The sequence below is a fragment of the Cynara cardunculus genome, unplaced genomic scaffold (genome assembly GCF_001531365.2).
Source record: "Cynara cardunculus var. scolymus isolate 2C unplaced genomic scaffold, CcrdV1 Un_Scaffold_5802, whole genome shotgun sequence".
Classification (NCBI taxonomy): Eukaryota; Viridiplantae; Streptophyta; class Magnoliopsida; order Asterales; family Asteraceae; genus Cynara; species Cynara cardunculus.
Window position 1 is genome coordinate 10,927 of NW_020202601.1, and position 13,433 is coordinate 24,359.

Below are 13,433 nucleotides of genomic sequence, written 5' to 3' on the forward strand. Positions count from 1 at the left end.
TATATATATATATATATATATATATATATACTTTCCTGAATTGGAAAGTCGGTTACTTCCCCTTCCCCACATGTATATCATTTCACACATGCACACACCCACATACTTCATGCACATATAATTTCATATATATATATATATATATATATATATAACATATATATATATATAAAACATATATATATATACATACTTACATATTATGCATATTCTCTATGCATATTCTCTATGCATATTATCTATGCATAAAATACACTTACTCACGTATTCAATCCATGTAAACATGTATTCATCTAAACAATTAATTCACATAATAAATACCTTGGGTAATAACCAGGACCCGATTATCACAACTACTAAACTTGTTTTCTTACTATCAGACTAATTATTGCACCAGCTTATACCAGCACTTTGAAGCTACTCGATAGACAATTCATACTGTGAAATCATATTCTACTTCAAAAAAAATTAACCATCCTCTCATGGAAGAGCTCGGACTTGGTCCAAATGGTGATCTTATTAAGTATTCTTTGCACTTGGATATGGAGAGTGAAAACAACAAAATCACAAATCGAACAATTGAATATCCAACACCATGGACAGTGAAAACTTCAAGAAAAAGTGAAAACAGTTGAACATCCAACACCATAGATTACTTAACTCTCTTAAATCATGAACAACAAAATCAGAAATCGAACAGAAGGGTTGATGCACGGTGAGGAACAATCGATTGGTTCAAAGAGTTTGAACAGAAATCAAATAGAAATGGGTAAATCGAACAGGAATCTTTGAACCAATCTAACATATATGGGTAAATCGAACAAGTACATGAAGAATCGAAGAACAGTGAAGAACAATCGACGAGTAGAACGGCATACCTGTGTGGAGAACGATGGATTCAACGAGCAACGTGTGAGTTGGATTCAACAATCAGCGTCTCTTTTTTAGGGTTCTTTTTCGATTAATATGAGTAGTTAGGGAGAGGGGTAGTTGGAGAAAAGTAATGACCGAGTGGATAGGAGTGTGATATTATGGTTGTGCGAATCAACCCCTATATGCCTGACTAAGCCCTTACCGAACACAAATGTATGGCTGGTCGTGGTTAGGGCAAGGGATAGGCGGTGATGTAATTCAATTCTTTCACTTATGCCAAGGAATGATCAATTCTTTAACTTGTACACTTCAAAGGATTCCATCCATTTCATGTGTGAACCAAACAAAGAAATTGGAATTGGAATTTGGTCAAAGAAATTGATATGTTGCTATCAATGGATTCTGACAAGAATGCACTGCGGTATGCGTGAGTAAAGATTTTCCTTAAGCATCACTTCTCCATTGGGGAGATACCACTTTTGAAATGAAAGATCCATTCTAATTCCTTTGAATTTTGCAAACCAAATAGCACCTAACTATTTCTCAATAAGCATGTTTCCCACCTTTACCTCTCTCACTCCTTACCAAATAGCACCTAACTATTTCTCAATAAGCATGTTTCCCACCTTTACCTCTCTCACTCCTTTCCGTCTACGCTAGCATCTATGGATCCCTACCCTAGTCTGCTACTACTCTAGTCCCATGTATGAACAAGAGAGATCCCAAAATCTCCATTTGAAATCCAACTATGAACTTTGATTTTAAAGATATTAAAACCATGAATTATTTCCAAATGTGGTTTTAATGATAAACATAACTTGTAATTAGAGAATAATTCATCGGTCAGCAGAAACACGATAACTATACCAGCTTCTTCATCTGTATTCTCAGATTGACATAGCAAAAGTTGAAGTTTATGTTAGACATCAACCTGCAGAATCTTACATACATGAGCCTAAAAGAAATCCAACCCCCACTTCCCAAACCAGTAAGAAAAGTAAGAACCTGAATATTGGTAGAAGTATTGGTCGAGTTAACAGAAACCTCCATGTAGTAGTGTACAACCTACCAAAAGACTTGTCCCGCAGTTCCATAAAATTGCAACAAAAACTTGTACATTATGGTACAAACGTTTCTTTCATCTCATATTCCTAAGAGTGGTATCCATACTCACTCTCTTGATGACTTAGTGTTTTAGCTGCTGTTACAAGCATCTCCAATCCACCACCAGATTTGTCTCTCTCTTCATCGTCATCTTCATCCATCACAGCCACATCCTCATATTCTGATTTCTTCTCCAATCCAGTTCCACCACCCTCCTCTACTTTCACTTTATTTTGCATATTCTCATATGCTAGTTTCATTCTTCTTATTTGCTTCAGTTCCCTGTCACATTTGTCACAAAACCAACTTCCCTTTGGAATAGAATGAAGTTGTGGTGACATACAGTATGTATGATATGCTTGATCACAGCCATCACAGAGAACAATATTCTCATCATCCTTGTCCACAAGGCAACCTCGACATAAACAGGATGGGCAGAACCAACTAGGACCATACACACCCAACTGCTTGCTTGTTAGGCACCTGTGGTGATAGAACTTGTGACCACATAACAAATGCCCACAAGTTCGGAAATTGTCTCCCTTCTTTACCTCAGATTTGCAAATAAAACAAATCTTTGAACTTCCATCAGTTATTTCATCATGCATATCTGCCTCAAACCCATTCGGTACATCTTCTTCCACTTGATCAGCGTTTGTTGGTATGGCTTTCAGCTTCTCACAAACTACACAATTATCATGAGGTGATCCTATTCCATTGGAAACGCATTTGGCACAATACCAACTTCTAGGAGGAATTTCTGTACCAACAATCTCTGAACAGGACACATGGTATATCTCTTCACACGAATCACAAACTAAACAGTTTCCAACATCTGCCTTTTCTCCACATCCCTGGCAGTTACAAGCTTCTGATGCCTTGGCTTTGCGAACCAGCTGTTCGTAGTCATCCCTAGATTTGTCAGAAAGACCCTTTGCAAGCATAACCATCTCATTTCCAACTTGTTGAAGCTTCGTCCATACCTATCCAAATTGCGGAAGTTGAAAAAATTAGTCAACATGATAAATGGGCGTATTCATTATAAATGTGGCAAGCAAATATCATCAAAGAACAAAAAGATACATGTAAAGCAGAATGATTGGAGTCCAATAAATTACAATAGCGCACAATTACATAGAACATGCTCCATTTATAATAATAACAAATGGTTTCAGTTATGCAGGTGACAAGTGGCAGTAGAGTAGCTGACTCAAGTGCAGAAGGGTAGTATGACATCACAAGATAATTTGGTTGAGATCATAAAATTGAAAATGAGTAAGTAAGACCACATATTTGACTTCTAAATATGGTTATAATGGTTAGTTGGTCTCAAACATGTGCTTCTTACAAGCTATAAGAAAGTAAAGTAGCAGGATGATTGATATCTTGCCTTCAAAATTAAACACCCTTAAAATTCTGTTGAGATATGTATGTGCCTCGGTAAGAATGGGGCCCGATTCTTTGCCATCGTATAATACCATCATATTATGGTCCCAGTTGTACTGATCTAGTAGAAAAGGTGTGTTTACTACCGAAGAGGAAAGACCATTTAAACAGAGGACATAGAGGGCCATGGCCATAGCACAAGAGGTAAACAATAGAAATCCAAAATAATATGACTAACAGAAACCCAAAATAACTATCGGAACTCCCCAAGTTGGAGCATTAAATATCAACATTCGCCAACTTGCAACATAAGTAGTCAATGTAGCCTTAGAGATTTCACCCTTCGATCACATGCACTATCGAGCATCAACATAAGTGGTTTCATATTAGAGATGTCAATGCCAACTGTTTGATCCTCTCATGAAATGACCAACAGATAATTGTGTAACAATCAAGTGATTAGTTTCGAATGTAGTCAGTTACTTTTCGGTTCATTCACACACTTTCCGTTGGGTAGTAATTTTCCTTTTGGACCAAAAACAGGCTTAGTAGTTCACAACCCAACAACACTTAGAAACCACGATGGTACCAAATATGTAAGAATAAACCCAACCAATCTCATGGGAACTGTTTCAGACCATGTAAAGAACGCCAGTAAGCGCAAATGTTGAAGCCTTCTCATGAACAACAAAACCTGGTGGGTAATCTATATAAAATTCCACCCACAAACGCCATTGACAACGCACTCTTGATATCCCACCTGATAGAGAGGTCAACGATAAATGGCAGCGAAGTTTATCCATATTTGAGAATGCAAAAAGCTATAGGCCTGAGAATAACCTTCAGCAGTGAGCCGAGCCTTTAAGCAGCAAAAGGCAGGTTAAAGCATCATCAACCTTTCCATATGGTCTACTGCAAATTTATAAGAATAGCATAGCCACCTATGGTAGCTCTAGAAACACATGATTTGGTAATATAGCGGAGCAGACTAGGTAATTTTGATCGGATGCCTGGTACATGTGCAAGTGCCTAAGGCTGTACAAAAAACCGCCAACCCACTCAACCGGCCATCCAATCCGCAAACAACCCAATTAAAAACCTAACCCGCCAACCCGTTAAACCCCAAATTGCCAACCCCTTAAACCGCAAACTGACAACTAATAGAGTTGAAATTGGGTTAGACCTAACTCGACCCAACCCAACCCGCCGCAAGTATATAACTTTGATAAGAAGTTTATTTATATTTACCTAGTGTGAGCCTCGTTCTCATTTATGGTCATTTTACCACCATTTTTGTTACCTAATTCTCGTTCTCCATTACAGGTTATTTGTCATAGATAAAATAGCAGTAAAGGAATTGTTTTAAATTATGCATACAAATGTGTACAAATAAGCAAGACATAAATATATACAGCTACTGATTCCTTATTTACCCCTTTCCTCATTTTATTTCTTTCTCAAAAACCCTAGCCTCTTTCTTCTGTCTACAAAGAAATTCTCGTCTCCTTGATTAGTTTCTTCTAAAAGTCAATTGAAGATGCCTTAGCAAACCATGAGCACCCTCAACACACACACACACACACACATCACAGACTTGCTCGCATCTGTGTACATCTAATAGATTTAACCCTCAGCATTCATATCTAATACCGCAGCTAAAGCACAGATCGCGGAAAGGGTTATCAAAAAACAGCTTATAATTCTTCTAATTTCATCACAGATATATGGCTTTAGAAAGAGTAGGCAAATAAACGATTATGTCCGCTGATGGGAGAAAAAACCATTGTGTCAGACAACAAAACAAAATGAAAAGGTGAAAAAAAAAAGTCATATTCCCAATCATGTGATCAGACATTTAAAATTTAATCACACAGGAGGGTCAAAACATGTAGATGATAAAATGGATGACCTAGTTGGCAGTCTTTTATTAGGAGTAGAAGGCACATGATGAAAAAGAACCCTAAGAATGAAACAGCCTCATGAAACGGCCCTCCAGAAGTAGAAGCAATGTCACACAGCATGAGAAACAAGCTGAGCTCTAGGAGGACGTGAAGGTGGCAGAGCCAGTGATTAGGAGTATACTGTCTGCACTTAGCGATACAACTTTTTGAACTTGTGTAATACTCTATCTGACTTTCAGTCTCTTTCACATCTCAAATAAGTGGAATAATAACAGGCTTGTGACATGGCTTCAGAAATTAAGCCTTGTGCAGGGGCTTCCACAACTTCTTCAAAGTACTACAATCCGTAATGGCAGATAAAACATAAATGAACACCAGACTAATTTGAGTGATACAGAACTATATTATGCATCAACTGAATGATTATGATAAGGTTTCTGGCTTTCGAGAGGCCAAATTCTCTCCCAAGGCTCTCACCCAAAACAGGCTTAACAAATTGATTGATACCTTCCCACACTCACCACCTCTTATTTATATACTTCAACCACTGCATTACCTGTTTGTACTAACAGTTTACCTACTTGTACCTATACCGACCCTTATTGACTATTTGACTTCCTAAATCCTAAGTAAACCAGCCTCATGTATTGACTAGTAGATACCCAGGGGGATAACAAACATCTGTATCCAGAGCACCCAACTAAGAGCCATCAAGATGTCATCATAATTAGCATTTCATTTTTCCTTGGTCATTGGCAATGAGGGGTCCTTTGTCAAATAATGACCCTTCGTTGCACTCTCAAGCCACAGCATAAGAAAAGATGACAATTGAATCAAATTAGAATCTCTTAGTTTAATGTAACTGAAAATTTTGGTATCCACTTATCAGCTCTTAGAATTAGAATTTCTTATCAGCTCTCTCCCGAAACAGTAATTGCCATAGGGATGCACTGACTATTCTACTACAGGTAGTCGGAAAAGATGTAGAGGGCCAGTGGCCTGATCAAGACGGTATGCAGTAGCCAGAATCACTATCGACTCACAAGGAAGCAGGCGGTCCAAACAAAAGGCCTTGTGAACAGATACTAGACAAAAGTTGTATGAGGATTGTGCATGAAGAAGATAAAGTTACAAAATCCAGCAGCAAAGACAGTAGCAGACCATGACAGTTCTCTACTATTGGAGGTAGCAATACTAAGAGGCTATGGTTTTGTTTTTATTCTCGTGGCTCTTCGGTAGCAGGTGATGAGTTAGGGTTAAAAGTGTAACATTGATGACAAACAAGATACATTAACTAATGGATACATGGTAAACAAAACATAATAAAACTACAAACACCTTTTATATGTCATAAGAAGAAATGAAGATGCATAAAGATGGTCCAAATAAGTTGATATTAGCATAAAAGATGTGACCCACAAAATAAAGAGCAGCATAAAAAGGTATAAGCAACTCAGATAGCGAATATCCACCACAAGTGATATTGCAAGACCAACTAAATTTCCACACATATTTACATGAAATTAATCCCATATAATCCAGTCTCAATAATGGATTATAAAGTTCCAAAAGGTTTTTTTGATGACAAATGACCCAAAAAAGATTCTATGCTGTAACCCTTCATAATAAGGTCCAAAGAAATTCCTTAATAGCAATTAATTAGACCTCATAATTTCAGTTAGACTAAAGTGTAAAAACATATAGTGCACCTTACCACCTTTTCTTCATATCGGGTTTTACATGTATAGGTTGGTATTGCAGTTAAAGTGATCGATGTTATTTATATCAGTCATACATTCAGCTGTAAAAATACTCTTCTTTGAATACATGTTATTAATGATAATTACCATACATTCCCTTCAATATTATCACTTGATAAAGAAACTTAATCTTACAAAATTCAGAACAAAAAACTCGAAGACCTTAAAATATCGTAATTTTGAAGGACGTGCAAATTATTCTTACATTTAGAAGATCAGCAAAAGCAACAGACATTTTCACTGTGGCATCAATTTCTAATCTGTCAGATTCTATCCTGCTTAATTAACATAAAAGTCATGACTTATAAGTGCAACACAATGTAGGCAACAATAAAAGTACAGTTGATGATGTGTAATGTCGTAGAAGAAAAAACTGTCACTCAGTACCTAAGTGATATATTTTACTGGCACCTAGAGGTGGTGCTAAATTGTATACATGAAAGCACAACCCCTAGAAGGCAACTCCTGCATGACTTAGGTGTTCTTCACAACCACATGGAAGGGATAAAATAAAGCCTTAAGATAACACATATCAGATTTATTATACAATATTCACCTTTCATAGTATTACACAACTTTTTAAACGAAGCATCACAAGAATGCCCTCTACTCTAGGCAATCTCCATTCCCTGTTTGTACATAAGTTACAGTTTTTCCACCAGTCCTCCAGCAACATCATCTAAGATTGCTCTATAAATAATGCAACATCAAGCTTGTTATGACATTACTTGTTCTAGGAACTATATCTACAGTTGTAAAATATGGAATAAATAGTGAATTACCTATGTAACCATTGTACTTAAAAGTCTGTGCATCAAAACTAATATCGTACTTGGAAAAATCCTACAAAAACGTTACAGGCAAAATGTTGACATTTTTGCTCTATAATAAGCCTGAGTTCTTTTAATCCAACTTGCAGACATGGCATATAAAACGAGATCAATGTTCTGTTTGTCTTCCACCTAACCATACACATTGTTTCCATTTCTGTGATAAAGATTTAAGGATTCATATACATAGTTAATACACATCATTCAGATGCACAGCCTACTCACTACCCCTAATGGTTGCTCATCCTGCCGTCCTCGCTGTCATGATCACAACCCCAGACCCCAACACCCCTAATGACTTTCCTCTATTGAATTCACCTTATCGCTTGAATCATGAGAGCAACAAATCTCCTATTAGATAAACAACCCAATTCCCAGCAAAATCAAATAATCTCATCTACTCTTGAACACCATTTAGCTCTTATTGCAAAAGGAGGGCATGGGGAAAGCTCCAACACTTTATAGTATGCATGTGCAATCTGGACAACAACTGAAGTTGTTGGAAAACGTAAGACTTCTAATCCATAGAATCCTAGTCTCCATGACCAGATGCTGCTCCTTTATGTGCATGAAGAATTTCAAGGAGGTAAGAGAGAGGATATTAAACAAAATGATCATATGGTGCAAGTAAACATATCACACTCTATCCCTTTTGTTGTTTCCAATATGAGAATATCAAAAACTTGAATGGTTCCCATACAGTATAAGAAGAGACTAGAGACTATAAATTAATGGAGATGTGACCAGCATTGAAACTCCCAACTTATAAAGTGGTAACCATGTTGTGATTTGAGCATGGTGCTCAAAGATCTGTTTTTATAATGGTTTTAACATGTATTTTCTACCATAGATATTTATGTTCCACAAAAAGAATCATAAAGACTCATAATGATTTCTTGTGTGTTGAATTATTGAGATGTTGGATATGGATCAAATATCAATCATCTTGGAGAAGTGATTGAAGGAGTTCTTGGCATGGCTTTCTCTCTCCTTCCCAATAGCCTTCCATTTAGTAAAGCAATTATCTGCACCATGAGAAAAGCCCCATGGAACGATATCTTATGTCTTATTTGAAGGAGACCTAGGGTCGTTTACCAAATGCTTACTCGGTAAGCGCTTACTAAGTCACATTACCTTACTGGATGAATATGGTAAGGACCAGAGGCAAGGACCAAGAGGCTTACCCGGTAAGTGAGGACGACGTCTCTCACAATAGTTAGTTAACTTACCGGGTAAGGACCAGAGCAAGGCCCCTTACTCTCTTAGTGCTTGCTGTTCTGACTCCACTCTCAGTCTTTAAACTAGTAATATGATTACTTGAGCCACTCAAAAATTGTACACACAATAGCTGACATGCTATAAAGTGATAATAGAAGACATGAGGAAAAAAAAGAGACTTTGAAGAATGCCCAAGAGGATATTTACTTTTTATATGAAAACACTTGATCGCAGCAGACAGAAATGCTAATGGTTCTACGAATCAGAAGACAACAAATCCACAGATTAAGTGATGGATATTCACATAAATTAAAAGGGACATCAAAGCAATAGAAAGAGGAGATACTGCAGACACATCACAAACATTATCTACCAACTAATTTAGTGATAATTGTACACTTGTATCCATACTGAAAAAAATAAGCATTAGCAAAAGTGTATGCTGGGTTAAGGTTCTAGTATTTAACATTATGCCTTCTCGGTCAGATTGGTAGCCTAGGCTGGAAGACGACATGATAACCAAGTAATTTGATGTAAATTTTAATATTGCATGTTTATGTCAGGCCATGAGCTTGCCTTTTGCTAATGCACGGAAAGATGAAGGAGAATGCCTTTCTGATGCCTGAAAATTATTGCAATTACCTAATTTGTCAAGTGTGCAATATAATGAATCAAGCCACAAGTTCTTTACCGGTAGAAAATGCTATCTTTGCAACTCAATGGGACTTCCACTGTCACATCTATAAATAAGATTAAGAAAGGTGTTTTAACTACTATAGCAAGGCAAAGGGGAAATCCTTTTCTACGCAAGCAAAAAGCTGTTGCCAAATTGTACCCGGAGAAACAGCATGCACAAAACCCACGGGTAAAAAATGACATCTCCTTAACTACATAGGAATTTCACAATTCTATTCAGTACAAGTCTTAGTTTGTGATGTTCTGTTTTTATTATGCAGGGTAAGTTAAAAGGGAATACATTTTTATGTGGAAGACAAATTTAGCATTATTTACAAAAATCCATTAGACTGTCTAATGCTCCTAGCTGCAAGCTCTCACTAGTAAAATTGTTCTCTCTATAAGATAACAATTTGACTATCAAAGGCATTGTAAGATAAAAAAGAAGAGGTTATATGTGCATGCAAACTTTTATGATTCAACAAAAAATGCACTGGGCAATATCATCCTCTACGCTACAGGTTCTCACTAGTAGATCAAATATTTGAATAACAAAAGTCAAAGTTTGGACAAGAAGAATACCTGTTGAACATCTTTAAGGTAAAGCATAGGTAAACTTTCATAAGCTCCAGTTTTCATCCTCATGTTTATAGCATTAACGTCCAAAATCCCGTTAACATTGACACCATCAAAATTCTTGAGAAGTAGGGCACATAATTCAGAGAATTTGTCAGACATTAGAATATCAAAGAATGCACGTCCACATAACCCGGAGATAGTAGAACTTTCTGATTGATTTAATAATCCACTAGACATAAAATGAGAAAGTTCTGTAGCACAATTATGTGTTTGGTTGTCACTTTTTTCAACACCATCGAGAGGTTCCTGCAAAAGAAGTTTATTGCATGAATCCAAGCAAATAAAAAGAACATTAAAAAAGCAGTATGGGTTCAATAAGTAGGAGTCACCTCATAAATCAACCAATATTATAAAATTCTTGTGCAAGTATTTTACCTTAACTGCAGACGTACCACTTTCTGGATAAGAAACAAGGGCGTTTAGGATGCAGTGACCAAGACCATCTTCACACCCACCAAGTGACTGATACATCTGCTGTAAGACAATCTTTCTACAATGCCTGAGAGAACATTCACCTGCCCCAATAGGAAATGCATCAAAACTCAACCTGAGAGCATCTTGATCGGAAGCGACACCATCAGCATCCTTTATCTGCAGGAAACCAGGTTGATTGGTTCACAATTCAGTTGAACACCAAGAACATTAAGGATGTAGAAGAAACCCCAAAACAGATAAGGTTTCATCAACTCCGGTATAGGAAAAGAAAAAACTTCAATTCTTTCATAAAAATAAAGATCTCCCCAATATAGCACAAAAACTGCATGATTCCTACTTTACTAAAGGAAAGCATTTCAGCATTTGATTTTCAGCCTCAAGCATCATATCACATTCTAAACTCAAGCATCATATCACATTCTGTGACTCAAGCAAACAAGTATAAGTAGGCAATAATATGGGAGGATCTAATAACCAAGGTTGTAAGCAGCCAACCTAATCCAGCAGGATACCTGGCCAAACATTGCAAGTTAGTTATATGCTGACCAGACTCGTGTTGAAGGGGAGAATTGGGAAGTGGATCCTAGGAATTTACAATAAAAGCGATGATTATAATCTACTTCCATCACTCTAGCTTCAAGATTGATACTTAGATAATATATTGGGTATGACATCCATCATTTTTAAAAGCCAAACAGAATAATATCTTTGGATTCTGAAAAATGAATCTCAAAAGTTGAATCTCCACCTTCTGAAAAGAGGTTGAAACTAAAAGAACCCTCAAATGTTGTTGTGTGTTGGTTAATACAAGGGTATGAATATCCAGTAAATAGAATAATACATTTCTACATATATTACCAAGTCATGTGCGGACATGCTATAATGTGTATAGATATAAAATTCATCCAAAGACCATATAAGCGTGTGTCTACAACTCAAAAGGTACTCAAATCCTAAATCTTTGTAAAATTCAAAAAAAAATCGTAATTGTAGTGAGAGGGGATGAAGGCATAATAATAACTTGTCATCTTTAGCACTTGATATGGCGTATAATTCGATTTACAAACTTCTACCCAATCATAAATTGCCAAAATTAAACTAATCAACAAACAAGTAACAATTTTAACCAATTGCCTTTAAATACCTACAGATAATCATAATATCCACAAAAGCCACGAACAAAAGCCACGAACAAAAGTCCTATAACAAAAAGACGATCAGATGAACAATTTTGAAGAACTAAACCATTTTAGTACCTTATCATTGAATATACTCTTCGTCATTTCATCCGAGTTGCTCATCTTTCTGCGTTTTCTCCTCTTGTAGATTCTTAAACCCTCTGCAGAAGTTCCCTCGCCAAAACTAAAGCCACCGCTATTGCCATCAAGCAACAACCCACCCTTATTTGTTGCTCCAGTTGTCGGTCCCATACTACAATTCAAATCACAACCATGACCATTTGTGGTTTCCCTCTCATCAACCATCTTATCCTTCTTTCAAAATTGCACAACACCAAGAAATGGTTAAAGAAAACCCTAAAAATGTCAAGTGAAGTTTCTGAATATCAAGAACACTAGCTTTTCTATTGAAAACCCAAGTTGAACGGGGAGGGAATGAGAGAAAAAGTGTTTAACGCTACAGTTAGTGACTGTTTTCTGTGCCCTAGAGAATTAGGAAGCAGAGTATGCAAATTGGGGGATAGGAAGAGAAACGGCGGAGGGGTAAAAATTATCCTTTTTTAAATTTTGAAACAGAGAGCGCTGTTCACAGAGTAGAAGTTGAAAACAGCTACCGGTACTGAACGGTCACTGGTCACTGGTCACCATTCTCTTCCTACGCAACTTACAGGTGTCGTTTCTGACCGGGAGGTAGGACTTCAAGTCAAACTTCCGAAAATTAACTTTAGAGTTAATTACAAATTAAATCCCTGTGGTTTAGTATGTTTACGAATCTGGTCCCTTAACTTCAACTATGGAATCGGACTCGTTATTTGCACATTTGTAATAATTTGGCAATCCTAGGTATAAATTGAAGTATATGATATTAGTTGGAGACATGGACCAATCCTTAAACACTTCGGCTGATGAAGCATAAAAAGAGCGGATTCTTTAAAAATTATTCATGTATTTTTAGCAAATTCAACGAAATAATTCATATGGAGCATTTTTATAGCCTAATTTTATCATTTTCATTTTGTTGGTGTCACATTTTAGTCTAATAAAGAGCCATTTTGATGTTTTATCCCAAGTCCAAGTTTAGGTTGTCAAAAGTCTTAAGAATCAAGTATCTAAGAAGAAGAAACTATATATATATATATATATATATATATATATATATATATATATATATATATATATTAGGGGTGAGCATAGGCGGGTACCCGTCCTTTTTGGCAAGAACCGGAACCAGCGGTTCTTGAGATATTGGAACCGGAACCGGTTAGAGCGGTTCTTAAATTTTTGGAACCGGAACCGGAACCGCCGGGAACCAGTTCCGGGTACCCGCTTCCTAAAATATTAAATTTTTGTTATTTAGAAATAAAAAATAAAACATTGTCAAAACACTAAATAAATAAGCAAGAATACAAATTATACAGAATAATGGTTACAAAT

The 13,433-nt window shown here is 36.5% G+C and overlaps 1 protein-coding gene across 1 annotated transcript; it reads right to left on the reverse strand.

Annotated features, from left to right (window-relative positions):
• Positions 1-1,726: 1,726 nt before the first annotated feature.
• LOC112504495 (PHD finger protein EHD3) lies at positions 1,727-12,491 on the reverse strand. The gene is made up of 4 exons (XM_025108434.1): positions 12,078-12,491; positions 10,762-10,977; positions 10,330-10,632; positions 1,727-2,960 (listed from the first exon to the last, which is right to left on the reverse strand). The coding sequence occupies exons 1-4, from the start codon at positions 12,303-12,305 to the stop codon at positions 2,025-2,027; spliced, it is 1,683 nt and encodes a 560-aa protein (XP_024964202.1). The 5' UTR covers positions 12,306-12,491; the 3' UTR covers positions 1,727-2,024.
• Positions 12,492-13,433: the final 942 nt, after the last annotated feature.